Source organism: Notamacropus eugenii, chromosome 6 (assembly GCF_028372415.1).
Source record: "Notamacropus eugenii isolate mMacEug1 chromosome 6, mMacEug1.pri_v2, whole genome shotgun sequence".
Taxonomy (NCBI): domain Eukaryota; kingdom Metazoa; phylum Chordata; class Mammalia; order Diprotodontia; family Macropodidae; genus Notamacropus; species Notamacropus eugenii.
The window spans coordinates 70,533,123-70,550,693 of record NC_092877.1 but is presented as its reverse complement, the minus strand read 5'-3'; the positions used below and the strand labels follow the sequence as shown (position 1 = coordinate 70,550,693).

The following is a 17,571-nucleotide window of genomic DNA, read 5'->3' as shown; positions in this document are numbered from 1 at the left end:
GGATAACACAAATTTCTCTAGCTTTTAAAGCCCTTCACAGTCTGTCTCCAACATTCCTTTCCAAGCTTGTTGCACAGGACCTTCTTTCATATACTGTATGTTCCAACCAAACTGACTTGTTTGCTGTTTCCTACATATAACATTACATCTCCTATCTTCATGCTTCTTGGAGGCTTTCCTCTATCCCTCCTCATGCTAATCCACAGAATACCTGCCTTACTACCTTCTTTTTAAGCTTAGCTCAAGTACCACCTCCTGCAGTTTCAGGGGTTATTAACTTGGGGTCTATGAAAATGATACTCTTTTAGTATAATTGACTTCTTTGTTATCTATATTTTTTTCATTTAAAAACATTTTTCTCAGAAAGGGTCTATACCCTTTCTCAGGTTAGATTAGACTTGAGGGTTTTACTAGACTACCAACAGGGACCCTGACACAAAAATAGGTTTAGAAGTTCTACTTTAGTTGCTATTACCTCCTTCCCAAACGTATCTGTGTCTCCTTTGTCTCTATTTTCTATTTATCCACATAGATGTTGTCATACTATCACTACCCAAACATTGTAAGGTCCTTGAGGACCAGGACTGTTTAATTTTAGACTTTGTCGTCTTAATGACCAGCACAGTTCCAGCCACATGGCAGACACAATAAAAATGGTTGTTGAATTGTGGTATTAAGGAACCTGATAGTTCCTGAGTTAGCTCATTTCATTTTTGAATAGCACTTATTGTTAGGCAACTCCATTTAGCCTAGATCTGGTTCTGCAGTTGCTCTTACTTCTGTTTTCTGGAATCAAGTGGAACAAACCAAATACCTCTTTCACGTAGTAGCCTTTCTGATACTTAAAGACAGTGTCTACCCCAAGTTTCACCCAATCTGAACGTCCCCAGTTTCTTCAGCTAATCTTCATGTGGGATCATCTTCCTGTTTTTCTTCTGTATGCTCTCAGCTTACCAGCATCCTTCCTAAAAAGTGAAACCCTGGACTCAATATAATGTTCCAATGGGATTTGACTAGGGAAGGATATAACAGGAAGAGTGCCTCCTTAATCCTCAACCGCATACTTCTAGGATCAAGTAGAAAGCTTTTCACAACTGATTCCAACATATCTTTAGATCCTAATCACATATGACTATCTTTGATATACTCCGTATTGAACAAATATGCTTTTTTTTGCTATTTGCCACATTCTGTTTCCTATGCCTTTGCACAACCCGTTCCCCCATGCCCAAAATGTACTTCCCCTGCCTTTCTAACTCTTGCAATCTTTAGTTTCCTTCAAAACTTGGCTTAAATGCCACTGGTTATGTGTGACCTTTCCTGCCTTCCCTCCAGATCCCACATTACCTTGTATTTGTTTTGTACGTACTTCTTATATGTTCTTCTGACTCCCGCAATAGAACGTAAGCCCCTTAATGACAGGAACTGTTTCACTTCTTTGTCTCTGTATTTTCAGTGGCTCTTACAGTATTAATGGCTGTTGAGCAGTTAAAATCACCAGATCTCTTTGTGATGAACTCTTAATGACCACACATACCCTGTGTTATGCTTGTGAAGAGCTGTGAAAAGTTATGCATCTCTTGCTGTTAAATTTCATCCTATTTGATTATAGTTTGTTGAGATCTCCTTTGGCTCTCCTTCCCAGCTTTGTGCCATCTGCAAGTTCGATAAGCATTTCTTTACCCAAATCACTGATAAATATGTTAAGCAGAAATCCTTGGGTCACTTCACTGGAGACATTACAAACCCCTGATGTCTTTTCCCTTTTCGGTGTGACTATTCAGTCAGGTCCTAATCTATCTTAATTGTACTCTTGTCTAGTCCACATCTCTTCATCTTTTATACAAGAACAAGATAAAGAGAGTCTTTATCAAAATCTAAGTAATTGAATCTAGAGCCCTTGCCAGATACAGCAGTCAAACAACCCTAGGAGGGAAGGACAGAGGGTTCATTGATGAAATGATAGTGGCTTTTTGTGATGAGCACATGCTTTTGTAGATGTTCACTAGCCAGGCAGCTTGGGAGAAGGTGGGGAAGGGGAGTTACTGGGAGTGGAGGAAGTCCTAAGTTTAAATCCTGCTTCAGACATTTAAAAGCTGTGGGTGATCATGAGTAAAACATATTAACTTCTTTTAGCTTTATTTTCCTTATCTATAAAATGAGAGAATTGGACTTGATAACCTCTAGGACCCTTTCCAGCTCCAAATCTATAATCTTTGTAATAAAAGGTTCTAAAATTTTGCCAAGAATCCAAGTCAATCTAAGATTTCATTATCTTCCCCCTTCAGAAAAATTGGATAATATTTATCCTTTTTCAATTCTATTTTCTGTGATCTTTCTCAAATCACAAATAGTGGCTTCACAGACATTTACAAAGTCTTTCAGTAGCCTGGGATACAGTTCATCCTGGACTTAGTGACTGGAGATAGCCCTTTTACTACCGCCTTACTCAGTCTTCTGTATCAATTCATTAATTGTTTTAGTGCTTTCCTTTCATCCAAAAATTATTTTCTTTGAGAAAACTAAAGTAGAATGGGAATTGAGCAGCTCTGCTTTCTGGGTGTCATCTCTTACTGGTCCATCTGCTCCAAGCAGCTGTCCTATCCTTTCTTTAATCATTTTCTCCAGGATAACTTTTTAAAAATTATTTTGTTTTTAGCATTTCTGCTTAGCTTCAGTTCATTCTAAGCATTAGTGCTTATGACACTGTTCTTAGAAGAATAGATTGTGTTTTTATATTCATCCTCTACTATTTACCCCTCCATCTTTTGTATATGTATTTTTAGAATTTAATTGATGATTCCCCTATATGTTCATCCATATTGATTTGTTTGGATAGCCTCCCCCACTCCTTTTCTTCCTAAATAAAATTGCTTCCTTTTTTTTTGTCTTCAAAACTTCATTCTTGACACTTCCCATCCTGCCTTGGGGTCTTACCGCTTCTTTCTCTGAACCATTTGGACCAACTTCTAAAATCGAGGGTTCATGTTGGCCTGGTTTTCCTTGGTCACAAATTCTAAGATAATGTGGTCAGTCCTTTCCTCTCAAGGTTACCATTCTTTCCACCTTGTTTTCCAGTTACTCCTTGTAAGTGAGAATCATACCCAGAATATAATTTCCCCTTGTTGATTCCTCCACATTTTGAAGGATTAAGTTATCATTAAGCTAGTCAAGAAATTCTTAGCTGCTCTGCTTTGGGTAGGAAGCTCCAGATCTTATAATAATTTAAATCCCATGACTATAGCATCATGCCTTCGTCAGGCCTGTGACCTTTCCAAACTCATCATCTATGTCCTCTTTCTGTTCAGAGGGTTTGTAATATATGTCAATGAAAATAGCATTTCTGTTTCTGCTTTCATTTTTCACACAAATTCTCACTAGCTTATGGAATTCACCTTCTTAATGTACAACCGTCCCCCTTTTATATATGCTATACTTTCTGAATAACATACACCTTCCCAGGATCATATTTCAGTCCTGCGTCTCCTGCAGTCACATTTCAGTGATGCCTTTGAGGTCAAACAAGCCTCCTTGTAACAGTACCTCTACTCCACTTTCCTTGTTATTCAGCATTTGTGTTTTTTAATACTGATGTTCAAGGTGATGTATTTTATTACATAGATCCTATCTTGAATTTTGTCTGATAGAATTTTGTGTCATCTTCCCTGTTACTTTTCCTACCGTGGCCTCTTTCTCTGTTATCTAGCATGGCGGCGCCTCACTGCCAATAGGCATCTCCCTCCCTCTACATCCCTGTTCAGTTTCAAACCCTTTGGACTAGATTGCAAACTCTAGACAAATACATTCTCACCAGCCTTCAGGTGGATTCTCTTCCTAGGCGGGAGTCTCTTCCTATACCTTAAGCCATAGTGCTGAAATGAAAGGAAAAAAGGAACAAAAGAGGAAGACAGAGCATCTTATAGCCCCATGGAAAGAGAAGTCAATTGAGAGCCAGAGACCGTGGGCATAAGTCCCAGCTCTGTGACCTCACATCATTCACTTCACTTCTCCGGACCTCACTATTCTCCTCTCTAAAAAGGGGGCTTGGACCTTATTTTCTTTCCAGTTCTAAATCCTACCACTTATGTTAATGAAAGACAACCTTATGGTGAGGCTTTTTTTTTCTTTTATGGGTCACCCTGTTTCTCAGTTCAGTTCTGAAGCTACTATGAGAAGATATATTAAGCCCTAGTAGAAGATATATCACCTGAAGTAAATCCCCACACAATAATAAATGTTGGTAACAGCATGAAAAGCAGCACCATCACCCAAGCATTAACTCTTTGCCCATTGAAAACTGTCAGAGTGCTATTAGAGCATTTATTAAACACTTAACACTTCATTGTGCTGAGGGCTGGGGGTACAAATATAAAAAAGTAAACCATTCCTTGCCCTCAAGTAGCTTATATTCTAATGGGGAAAGACAAATGTGAAAAAAAGAGCAGGGAAGAGCGAGACAGCATATGGTAGAGATGACCAGAAAGTGGCACAGAGGCTTGGTTCTGGGCAAGGTAGGATGAAAGTTCACCTTAACTTCAAATCACTCTGTTTGCCTCAGTTTCCTCCACTGTAAAATGGGGATAATAGCAACCTCATCAGATGTTGCAAGGATCAGATGAAATTTGTAAAATGTACTTAGCACAATGCCTGGCACATAGTGGGCATGAGGTAAATACTTATTCCCTTCCTTTCCTCTTCCGATATCAAGAACCCATTGTCTCAGGATGAAGGGTGGGAGGGAGATGAGACCAGTTAGACTGAGGCAACATAGTAGGGTGATGGGCAGGAATTTAAGGACTGTGATATGATTGACCTAAGCAGGTAGTACAGATCTTGAGGACACTCATTGAAAGATAAACTTGATCTTAGTTAAAAGCTCTTCCAACATCTTAGGGCATCATCAGGCACCTCCATGTTCTATACATTACTAAACTTAGCCAGTAGTTCAGCAGAATAGATTAATTACTTAGTGGGCATCAGAAAATGAAAAATCGGATTATGAAGCAGTTATCTTTCTTTCATAGTAGTGCCTAGAACCCTCCAAGTTGGATTTTTGTCTTTTTTTTTTTTGCCATCAAAACAGAACAGTCTAACACCAATCACATTTATCAGGCTAATGAGAGGTTTCACTGCTGGTATAGAAAGATCAAGTTTAGCCATGAAACAGACTACAGTCCTTAGGCTGGTTCTTATTGTCATGTTTTGTTATATCATCCTGCAGCTGTTGGACACATGAACATTCTGGAACATTGCACATTATAGGTGATTGGGGGAAGTGAATTGGAATAAGAGGGACCCTGCCCAGAGAGGAGGTTGAGATTGTTCCTAAAAGGGATAGCCTGGCCTCAGCTCTCTGCCCTTCCCCATCTCTTACCCCAGTAGTGGAGCAAGTTAGGTCTGGCCAGGGAGCATGGGCTCCATTATTTTTTTTTTCCAACATGGAAATGCTTTCGTGGAAAGAACACTGGATTTTAAGTCAGAAGACCCAATTTTGGATGTAAGCTTCACCTCTTGAAGGTGTGATTTAAGAAAAATCATTTCACCTTTGTGGTCTTAATACAGGAGTCTATGTGATCTCTAAGGTTGCCTTTCAGCTCTAACCTGTGACACACATTAGTGCGAATTTAAAGTATTACAGCTTTCTATGAAGGGACACCTGGTTATTCTCATGATGAAGGTATTGATGTACCTAGCCTCGTGTCACTATAGTCGCCTTGCATTGCTCACCAGATTCAGCCAGCCTGGAGTTATACTTAGATCATCCTACTCCCTCACCAGGCACTTGCCCAGTTTCTGTCAGTTACACTTCCACAACACCTCTCATGTCCCTGCCCTTCTCTCTACCACCCTCACTCAGTCAGGCCTTCATCTCCTCCTGCCTGGACCTTTGCAATAGCCCCAATACTCCTCATTGGTGTCCTTTTCTCCATCAGCTCTTCTCAGCAGCTCATGCTCCACACAGCTGCCAAATTGATATTCCCATAGCTTTGTTATGTCCCCCCACTGCTCAAGAAACTTGTTATTATTTCTTGAGAATGGAATAAATGCAAATAAAATAGAAGAAAATCCAGAACTTCTCAGTTTGACTTGTAAAAGCCTGTCCATTTTAGCTCTAGCCTCCCTTTCCAGACTTCCTGCACATTCCTCTGTCTTCCAGCCAATGAGATTTTAGGGCTCCTGTCTTTGGGAAGCAGAGCCTGGGTCTGGAACGTGTTGCTTCCTCACTTCTGCCTCAGAGAATCACGTGTTTCCTTCAAAACTCAGCTCACAATATACCTCCCGAGGAAGGCTTGGCCAATAAGTCCAGCTGGTGGTGGCCCACCCCCACTTACTTTGTGTATATAGTGTACTTAATTCTCTTTGCCCATGTTATCCCCCCAAACTCCTAATTATCCTCTCCCAAGTAGAATGTAAGATCCTGGATAGCAGACTTATGGTTTTTTGTCACGATATTCCCCAGTGCCTGGTAACTAGTAGATGTTTAATAAAGGTTCACTGAATTGAAATTTGACCAAACACCTGACACTAGAAAAACGAATGTCATTGTAATAGAATCGTTTCTCTATTTTTACTCTTGTACACTGGGTTGGTTCAGAAAACAAGCCAAATAACCAATTTCTGTTCAGAAAGTTGATTTGCTTGCTTTGAAATGAAAATGAAACTAAATTGCATTACATTTTTTTTTCCAGCATGCTACAAATGAAAACTGATGAGAATCAGGGTTTGTCTGACACGAACACAGCAAGTAGTCCTTTGAAGCCCGTTAAGATGTGCCTTAATCAGCCCACTGAGTGGAATCGAAGTCTCCCAACCCCACCTCTGGCTAGCCAGCCAGCTCGGAACCACGAGCTCCCCACTGAAGAGAACAGCTAGGCTGCAGAAGCCTTCTTGCACTATCCTTTTTTGTACATCGACATTATTTCTGCCGAACGATAAGCATTTCTTGTTCTTGAAATATTTCCAATCTTGTGATTTGTCTTTATATTAAATCACTAGCATTATTCATTTGATTTACTCTTTGTATATTTTTATATGTTTTGCACCTGACCATCGTGGAATTTTGCAGTACAAATGGAACTTGATGTTTCTCTTTTAATAGTATTTTGTGACTTTTGTATGTCCTTTTGAGTTTAAATATATGATTTTGTCTCTGTTTTGTTTTGTGCACAAAGTTTTAATATATAATGTAATATGTGACTTGGAGAGCAAATATTTTAAAGGTTTGTGCTGATGACCTGATCCGTACATGATTGTGTAGCAGTTGGATGCCGATGATGATGATGACAGTAATAATGGCTTACATTTATAAAGCACTTTAAGGTGTGCAGAGTGCTTTACCTACATTATTTCATCTGATTACCTGCCAACTACCTCGACACAAAGCAGTAAAAGGCAAGCAAAGATGCCTCCCCAACGAAATATCCTTCAGTCATTTCCCATATATGGGAAAGTCATTCACAACATGTCATCCATTCACACAGTCCCTTTTAGAAGGGGCGTTGGTTCATTTGATTTCAGTTGGCTCATCTTCCTCTTGAGTTTTTTGCTTAGGTTCTGGAGATGGCAAATCTATGAAAACAATGTCTATGGATTCAATTTCCAGGCTGTCATTCAGCCTCTGTGGGGGCAGATGGATCACTGTCACTACTGAGAGGGACACGTTTCCTATGGTTTCTCTGCAGCATGGAAAAGATGGTCTTCTCCAACAAGCCAAGTGCAGCCTCTGCAGTCATCATGTGATTATTGGGTTTTGTTGTTGTTTGGTTTTTTGGTCCAGACCTCAGATTTCATCAATACGGAAAACTTTTGGTGTCGAAACAACCTCTCCCCATACAGAGGCCAACTTTGTAACAGTCTTAGAGCAGGGCTCTGACGCTTCTACTGTTACAAACCTTGGGCAGGCTAGTGAAGATGCATAAAATAAAATTCCTAGGATTACAAAGGAAACCAATTATATTGAAATAAAGATGTATTTTTTTCCCATACAATTTCATAGATCCCTTGAAATCCATACACACACCTTAGATTAATAAATCTCTGTCTTAGAGAGTGGCCTGGACCCTGAAAAGTTTAGTATGTGTCAGAGGAAGGCCTTGACTCCAGGCTGGACTCGCAGTCTGGTCCTTTCTCCACTAGGCCATGCTGTTTCTCATGGCTTTGTGATACTATTTAAGTATAAAAGTCCTATGTTTTATGCTTGACCTCGTTTTTACAAGTCTTCTCTCACTGACCTAGCCCAGAGAAAAGCACTGGGGCTTACAACCAACCAAGGTGTATCAAAACCATGGATTCTTTCCTTATGGACAGTCTAGCAACCAGGTAATTGGGAGGTTAAGAAAACAACAAAGCAGAACCGTACACATTTAAAAGACAAAGCACTTGTCTTAACCGCGTATTTCAAATGCCTTTTAAATCTAGGTAATTTATACATTTGAAGGTTTCTTGTTATTTTTCCTCCCAAGAATTATAAAACATACTGCTAGGGTGAAATTGTAACTAGTCTTTAGAATAATCTCTGGAAGGAGTTTGAGGCACCTCTGTGTGCATGATACCACAGAAAAGAGTACTAAATTTGGAGTCAGACGATCAGAGTTCAAGTACAGGCTCAGCTATTTAGTACGTATATGACCTTGGGCAAATCACTTGACCTCTGGGCCTCAGTTTCTATCTCTATAAAAAAAGTAAGGGTTAGACCAGATGACCTTGTAGTTCCCTTCCAGCCCTCACTCCTTGATCCATTGCTAACTAACAAATTATTTCTCTTTAATTTTCCATCTTGCATCTTTCGTGCCATCATCTCTGTCCGTTAGCTTCACACCCTTCAGACACCCCGTGTTTCTGGTTTCTCTAGTGACTGTATGGTAGTAATCTAGTGGTTCATGGCAAATGCCTCTTTAGTCTCTAGAATACAGTTCCTTCACTGATGTCTTTATGGTACTTTTTTCTCCTTGGAAACATCACATTAAACAAATATAACCCATTGAAAATAAAGTGTACATACTTTTGGTCTTGGATGCAAAATTTTCAGTAGGAACAAAAGTTCAATGTGTTGGAAATTTTCTCTGTCACATTTCCTGTTCTGGGAATAAAAGGAAACGATCTGTCAATGTTGCGGAAGGGTGTGGTGAAAGAGGGAGTAAAGAAAGCTCTCTGGGTGATTTCTTACATTTGCTTTAAATGTTGGAGATTACTGAGAAAAGGAACTCTAATTTAGCGGATTCAGGTGAAGGTCAATTTCAGAAAACAATTGGTTGTTACAGTTTTTGCCAGTGGAAGAATACTTCCGTGCACCGAAGACTGATGGTCTCGCTGGTGTGAGAATTCCTTAGGTTCAGGCAGAGTTGCATCTACCTACAACTTAGAACCTTCAAGTGTTGCACAGGACCCTTACCCAGAAAGGGCAAAGGATCCATTTGCAAATGGCTACATAACCCATAAATGTCAGAGTGAACCCAGGCCTTCCAGATACCAACTCCAGCACTATCACAAAGCCACCAGTGAGGGAATAATGGGATTTTAAAAAATCTTTTTTTCACATAAGGGACTAGATGGGTGTCAGATACCATCTTATTTTTTCATAGAAAAAGGAAATAGTTAAAATTCTCCAAAATGGGAGAAAGAGCAAAACTGAGGAAACCAATGGATATGCTGTGTATATGCTTACTCATATATCAGTTACACTAAAAAAACTTCACAGATGCCTTCCCAAATGTAAACATTTTAGTCACTTAATTTGTAAGGATTTATTATTGTTTTATATTGCTTTTTAAGTCAATTTCTCATATTTGCTGTCAACCCCAAAGTAATTTTATTCTGAAGCATGAATTACAAAAGCAGTTAAATTGTAGTCAGTAAATTTATATGTAGTGGATTCTCTTTTGGTTTGCTACCTGCATGAAAGATGAATCACTTCTGCTTTAGCATCATTCTTCTTCACTCAGGAGAATCAGCCACCTTGTGCCTTCCAGTTTCTGTCATCCCCTTCCTCCAGAGACGGAAGTTGCACATCTCTTGAAAGTCCCACGGTTTTGGGGAAAACTGAACACCCTCACTGGGTGGCCATTTTCAGTTTTCTCATTGGGAATGGCACCACCCTCTTAGTGCCTTGGCCTCACGACCTACCTCTTATCATTTTCCGCTTATTGCCATAGTCAATCTAATATCTCTATCTAATATCTGCTACCAAATCCTACCCATCCAATACATGCCAACAAGTATCATTACCTGTTGTATGCAAAGTATCACGCTAGATGCTGAAGAACCAAAGACAAAACAAATATCCAACCCCTGCCCTCGTGGAGCTTACGTTGATGCAGCACATAAACAGGTAAGTAAATAGATGTTAATTTGAGGACATAACACTGACCAGGGAGATCAGGAAAGGCTTATTAAAAGAAAAGGGAAAGGAAGGGACAGATTCTAAGTGGAGTGAGACTGTAAGGGATAAGAAAGGGTGGTGAAGTGGACAGTGGATAACAGTATCTAGGCCGGTGGTGAGGAAGACCTGAGTCATCAGATACTACTTGTGTGACCTTTGGGGCACCTGTTTGCCTCAGTTTCTTCATCTGTGAAATGGGGATAATAATAGCATCTCCTCCCAAGGCTATGAGGATTAAATGAGATGTTTTTAAGTGCTTAGCACAGCGTCTGGCACAGAGTAGGCACTATATAAATGTTAGTTACTATTATTATTACAATCTAGGCATAGAGACAGTAATCTGTCCTTTTCTCCCTCCAAAAATGATGCTGTGGTTGGACCACTCAGCTTCATCTTGTAGGTACCATGCCTTCTTGTCCTAATGTTAACCATCCTTTTTCAAACCCCTATATTGAGGTTCTGGATTTCAAAACAATTACTCCAACTATTTGCCTTCAGTCCCACAAGCACTGGGGGAGTCAGTCACACAAACATGCTGCTTGGGTGTCCACTACAGATTTGTTATGTGATCTCAACTGGGTGTCCATCTCCTCTGATTCTTCAGGGGATCGCCAAGTATAAATGTGTTGTTCTTGGCCCCCCAACCCTGAGTGGTTTTGACAGTTTATGTGACCCCAGTATGGGACCCTCTCCTCACTGGTAGGGATGGATATCCTGCCCAGCACCTGTGCAAGGGGCAGACTGGAGCTGACCAGTGCCAGAAAACTTCCAATAACCTCCAGTGGTTTCCAGGCTTCACTAAATCTTCCAGTCGCCAATTCTCTTCAGGTCCCTCTGGTTTCTACCTTTCAAGAGTGAAGATGCATGAGGCCAACCTCACTTCAGCATGTAGAAGGGAAGACATGATAGAGAAGTCCAAAGAGACTCGAGCACTCAAAAGCTACAGGGCAAGGCATCCACCTCTACCAAAGGGCTTTGGGAGTGGGGTTACATTAAAATACAATAACACATTATTTAAAAATAAATGGTGTATGCAGGTATTCTCTTCCTGCATAATCAACACATACCTTAATGAAAAGACTGAAAGCATCTTTTAGAGACTGTCTATTCTCAATTTATCACTTCAAATTTCACTCCTCTTTCCTTTTTTGAGTGAAAACGTGGAACATATTGGGAGATGTGACTGATGGACAGCAGAATGTATGAATGGACATCAACGCGTACATTTAAGCCCCCTACATCAGCAAAGGGTTGGGGTGGGAAGGAAGACTGTGAACCAGGTACTGCATTCCTTGAGGAAGGTGAGCAAACCAAGGCGCTAACAACAGACAAGTCACCAGGAGGTATAGGGTAATAGATCGGGATGGAGTAGCTGCTGAATGATGACAATGGGTCCGAAGGTGATTGAGAAAAAATTGAGGTGTATGCCTACTCTTCTTCCAGGTATAGTGTGTCAATAGACATGAAAGAAAAGCTATAAAGTAGTGGTGAGGACGGCCAGGAAAGAAGTCATCTTCTGGAAAAGAATCTGGGTTTCTGTGACTACAAAATGGGAAGGAGTATGAAAGGAAAAGTTGTAATACAAAAAGGCACGAATTCTAAGGACAGAATCCCAGTGGAAGGGAAAATGGGTAGAGGGCTAACAGGTTAGGGACGAGAAAATTGGGAAAGGCAGACTTGATATTAGTCATGTTAGGAAGGCCAAATTGAAGTTTGTTGGCCACGGGATGGGCACATCATACCATTTGACTAAGTATGTCAGTTATAATCCATCAATTTTAAGAGACCAATGAGGGAGTTGGGTGGAAATTTCTTGTCCCTACATGTCCATTCTCAAAACTGGACCTCCAGAGACTGCACCTCGTCACCCATTACTCTTTTTTCCTTCTCTTGCTCAAGAACTTGTGATCAGATTAATCCACCAGTGCTTCCATTAAAGGGCTGTCAATTGTTCCACTTAACGAATTTCCAGACCATAAGTCCCTCTCCCCCACTCCTTCATATGAATCCCCTCTCCCATCATAATGTAAATTCCTTGAGAGCAGAGACTACCTTTGGTATCTGTAGCTCCAATGCTTAGCACAGTCCTTGGCAAGGGGTAGATGGTCAATAAATGAATTTGATTCATAGAAGGAAACAAGGGACTCTAAGCTTCACAGGTGGAGAGGAATGCATTTTTTTGATTCCTTACCTGGATACTCCCCCTCTTATCTTTGCATTTCCAGGTGTCCAGAATGCACATCCTCCTTACCTCTAGCTCATCAAAACTCATCTCTTATTTCCTTCAAGACTCAGCTCCAGCTTCCCCTTCAACCAAAGTCTTTCCCAGGTTCCCCTAACTGCTAATATCCTGGCCCCTGCCCCCAAACTCCCCTCTGTTCTGCATATTCTTGAATACATACATGCTCTCTCTCCCAACAGAATCTCAGTTTCTTGAGTTGTTTTTTCCTTTGGCTCATGGTAGGAGATTGAGACACTATGCAGAGGTGCAGATAGGAGATAGAATGTTATCTATGGGGAACATTAAATAGGCCATTTCTTTCTCAACTACACTCTTTTGTCACATTATTCCCCAGTTCAAAAACCTACAGGGATTTCCTGTTTCATAACATCAAATTCAATTCCTCAGTTTAGCATTCAAGGATATCTTATCAATTCCCCTCCTCCCCACCTCATATTAAATTTTTGTGCTAATTACCTACCTCCCCACCCCCATGCTAACCAATAAACAACTACTCTGACAATAAACCTATATATCTATAGACTTGCTTATACCAATTTCTATATTTAAAATTCGCTTCACTCAATTTGGGATGCACTTCTGCACTGTTCACCTATTAAATTAACCTGTGGATCTCTCCTTAAGAACCCAGTTCATAAACAAACCACCCCAAGAAGCTTCCTACACTCAGACCATTGTTTGTTTGCCACTGTGGCACATACCACCCACAGAATATTTAAATATTCGTTTTCTATTAGGTCAGTCACTGATCTCTCCTCTTAGTGTTTTGTGTCCCCTAACTCCCACGAGTGTTTCTCCCCCAACCCAAGATCATCTGCAGTAACTAGGTTTTGGAGAGCCTAATTCCAATTTGGGGAAAAAAGACCTTGATAGTAATGACAAAACAATTTGAAGACTAACTGCAACCAGTTTTTGTGACTTGGGGTCAAAGGCTTGGGTTGTTAGGATAAAAAGCAATCTTTAGCACTGAATAGTTTATTTGGGGCATTCTATTTGACCCAAGACTTAAAGATATACAGGACTCTCAGCTCCTTCATGTTAATAAGATTGTCCAATACAATACCTCATTTTCCAAAGCAGGAAATGGAGATCAAAGGGCTAAGTGACTTGCTCAAAATCACACATGAAGTAGTGAAGGTAGAATTCAAACCCAGATCTTTTGACTTCACATCCAGTACTCTCCTCTCCAATTATTTCAGTATATTGAGTTTTTTTCCCTTTTGGTATCATCTCTACCCTCTTTTCCCTATCCTTCAAAATGATCTTGGTTTCTCGTTTGTATTTTATTCTCAAAATGATACTTTTAGGGTTGAACAGAACTTTCTAAGAAGCTGCAGCGTGTTTGGAACAATAGGGTGTGAAAAACACAACAAAAGTGGGAGGCAAGCTGCCCTTCCCCCATGGTCTTTCCTACTACAGGTGCTCAGCTCCTTCACCTGAGCCCCACATGATGCCTCCTTTACCAAAGGGGGCAGCACAGGTGCTGCCAAGCACAGAAGGGTGTGTGATGGCATCCTCCATTTCATGTAATAACAGTTCAGCCCTCATTTTTTATTGCTTTCTCTTTCATTTTGCTTCTGACATGCAGTGCCCTTGCAGCCCAGTTTTTTCATGGACGTTGGCAGAAATTCTGAATATGGGACTAAACGGGAGGAGTGACAGCCCAGGGATATGAAACAGAGCACTGCTGCCTCAAATCTGGTCTCTAACACCTCCCAGCTGTGGGACACTGGGCACCTGTAGGATGAGGGGCTCAGCCGGTCTCAATGACCTCAAACATCTTCTAGCTCCAGAACTATAATGCTCATATTCAACAGCATTAATATCTTATTTCACTGTGTGGCAATAGTTTAACTTTCAATCTGATGCTCAGAATCTTCTAATTATAACCTAGATCATCCCTGAGACATAACTAAAACCACATCCAATTTCTCATGTGCTTAGTTTCTAGGACCACAGCACAATGGCTTCATGTAGACACTTATGATCAAAACAGAAGAAAAGAGGCTCTGAGGGTCTACTGCCCTAGCTCTTTAGAGTGCCTCCCTCCCCCTCATCCCAACAGTTAATATTTACTTTACAATTTACAAAACCCTTTTTATGAATTCTCTCATGACAGGCATAAAACTTCTCTAAAACAGAACATGTATTATCCACATTTTACAGGTAAGGACAGAGATTAAGTGACTTAAGTTCATAGGATTTGCAATCCTGCCTCAAGACAAAATCTATATATGGTACATAGTTTTTTATGGTATATGGTTTTTCACTTTTTTTCTGGTTTGAAATTTAAGTTAATTGTTGAGAAAATAAGTTACACCGACAAATGAAAAGTGAAATTCTTTGAATTTTATAAATGAGAAAACTCAGTAATTAACTTGGACAACAGCATTAAGTAGAGTTTTTCATTTAAAAATTTTGACAGATATAATTAACAAAACAACATCTAGAAAAAAAAGCAATGTTTAGAAAAAGGAGTTAAGCCAAACAATGAATAAGACTCTGAAGGAAGCTGGTACAGAACAGAAGACTAATAACGAAAATTTGTCAAAGGATACGAACAGGCAGATTTCAGAGTAAGAAATTAAAGCTATCTATAGTCATATGAAAAAATGCTCTAAATCACTATTGATTAGAGAGATACAAATGAAAACAACTCTGAGGTGCCACATCACACCTATCAGATTGGTTAACACGACAAAACAGCAAGATGATAAATGCTGGAGATGTGGGAGAGTTGGAACACTAATTCATTGTTGGTGGAGCTGTGAGCTGATCCAACCATTCTGGAGAGTAATTTGGAACTATGCCCAAAGGGCTACAAAAATGTGCATACCCTTTGACCCAGCAACATCTCTTCTAAGACTGTATCCCAAAGAGATCATAAAAATGGAAAGGGTCTCACATGTACAAAAATATTTATAGCAGCACTCTTTGTAGTTGCCAAAAACTGGAATTCAAGGGGATGCCCATCAATTGGGGAATGGCCGAACAAGTAGTGGTACGTCAATGTAGTGGAATACTATTGTGCTATAAGAAATGATAAACAGAAGACTTCAGAGAGGGCTGGAAAGACATATATGAATTGATGCTGAGTGAAAGGAGCAAAACCAGAACTTTGTACACAGCAACCACAGTGTGTGAGGAATTTTTCTGGTAGACTTAGTACTTCATTGCAACGCAAGGACTTACTTAAAAAATTCCCAATGGACTCTTAAGGCAAAATGCCTTCCACATCCAGAGAAAGAACTATGGAACTGGATCACAGAATGAAGCAGACCATTTTCTTTTGTATTATGTTATGTTTTGTTTTATGGTTTCTCCCATTCATTTTAATTCTTCTGTGCAACATGACTAAGGTGAAAAGGTATTTAATAGGAATATATGTGTAGAACCTATATAAAATTGTATGCCATCTCAGGGAGGGAGTGAGGAGGTAAGGGGGAAGGAAGGGAAAAAAATCTAAGATATAGGAAGTGACTGTAGAACACTGAAAACAAAATAATAAAAAATGCAAGTATTAATTTTTATTAATACAAGTAAAAAGAAATCATTTTTCTGCCAAAAAATGTAAGCCATTGAAGTAGAAAAAATGAAAAATTTTAAAACAATGATAAAACACTGGTATTTAAAAATTCAACTTTACTACGTCTTATTTCTTAGCTGTCTTCTTCACCAAGAAATGGAATAAGGTTTAGTTTTGTTTTTTCCAAAGCTGCTGTTTTAGCTCGTCTTGGTAGTCTCACCTTCACCTCTGAAACTGGCTCTGGTATTTCCTGGTCACTAAAAGAGAATATGAAAATCATTAATAAAATTATAAACTTTAAAACATTTCATTCATATTTAAAATGTCTAAACCTCCTGCTGCTACAAAGCACCTTTCTATAGTTCATCTTAATTACATGCAAGTAATTCAGCCACAGAACCAGCGCCTCCATAACACTAGTGAGACAACAGCAACACCAATCCTAACAGTATTTACTTATTAAAAAAACTAGTTTACATGTTTGTTGGAAAAACTCAATGTTGCTTTTATGTCAAAGGGATACGGATACAATTTCACTTCAAAAAGTCTCAAACCAAGATTAGTGTAACATCTGCAAAGAAATAAAGTTACTATCAGCTACTCAAAATTATTCCCATTCTCTCAGAAGTAATATTAGAAATGCTAGCTCAATGCTCTTATCTCATATATTTTACATTATTCTGTCAGGTCCTCAAAAAAGCCCTTTTTTTTCACCTGAGCTTAGGAAACATTGATAAAAAAATGATTTTCTGAAAGCACAAACAGGTCTACTTAGCGGGACTGAATATTTCAACTAACTTTTTAGCTGAAATGATGAGCTGTAGTCTTTTTACAGAGACCAAAAGTCTCTTTTCCAGTTATTCTGCCTCTTTCTTTCATCTGGAAAGTGGGGGTAGTTGTAATACCTACTTCTCAGAATTACTGTGAGAATCAAATGAGATAATGTGAAAGCACCATGCAAACCTTAAGAGCTACATAAATGTCATTATATCATTATTGTTATTGGTAGAGTCTAAACAAATCTCAAACTCAGGAAGAGTGAGGTTGTGGTTTTGTTAACTATTTAATCTTGGAATATATAGTTAGATGAAGATATGAAAATAAACACCAAACCAGAGAACAGCTGTTGTGTGCCAGACCCTTACAGAAAATGCTGTGTTAATTACAGGGCCCACGATCTACTTCGGAGGTGGGGGGAAGAAGAGGTACAGCAGCATCAACTGAATTGGAACGTGGGACATTTAATGGTAACTGATATTTTTACAGCACTTCAAAGTCTGTAAAGTAAATGGAAAATATTATCTCATTTGTGCCTCACCACAGCCCTCCACGGTCACACAGCTAGCAAAAGCCCAAGGCAGGATTTGAACCAGGTCTTCCCGACCCCAAGCCTAGTGCTCTGCTCCCAGAACCACACTCCTCAAC

The 17,571-nt window shown here is 39.6% G+C and overlaps 2 protein-coding genes across 8 annotated transcripts in view; one reads left to right on the top strand and one right to left on the bottom strand.

The window, feature by feature from the left end:
• LCORL (ligand dependent nuclear receptor corepressor like) overlaps window positions 1–7,154 on the top strand; it is a 164,193-nt gene extending 157,039 nt beyond the window's left edge. For 4 of the 6 annotated variants that reach the window (XM_072620348.1, XM_072620354.1, XM_072620353.1 and 1 more), the window contains one exon: window positions 6,690–6,825. In XM_072620348.1, coding sequence (XP_072476449.1) covers window positions 6,690–6,703 — 14 coding nt within the window. In that variant the 3' untranslated portion in view covers window positions 6,704–6,825. Of the gene's footprint in view, window positions 1–6,689 lie in introns of all 6 variants that reach the window. The other 2 variants (XM_072620357.1, XM_072620351.1) reach the window with 1 other exon arrangement.
• Window positions 7,155–14,954: 7,800 nt separating this feature from the next.
• The window catches only part of NCAPG (non-SMC condensin I complex subunit G), a 65,438-nt gene continuing 62,821 nt past the window's right edge, over window positions 14,955–17,571 (bottom strand). For both annotated transcript variants that reach the window (XM_072620340.1, XM_072620339.1), the window contains exon 21: window positions 14,955–16,403. In XM_072620340.1, coding sequence (XP_072476441.1) covers window positions 16,280–16,403 — 124 coding nt within the window. In that variant the 3' untranslated portion in view covers window positions 14,955–16,279. The remainder of the gene's footprint in view (window positions 16,404–17,571) is intronic.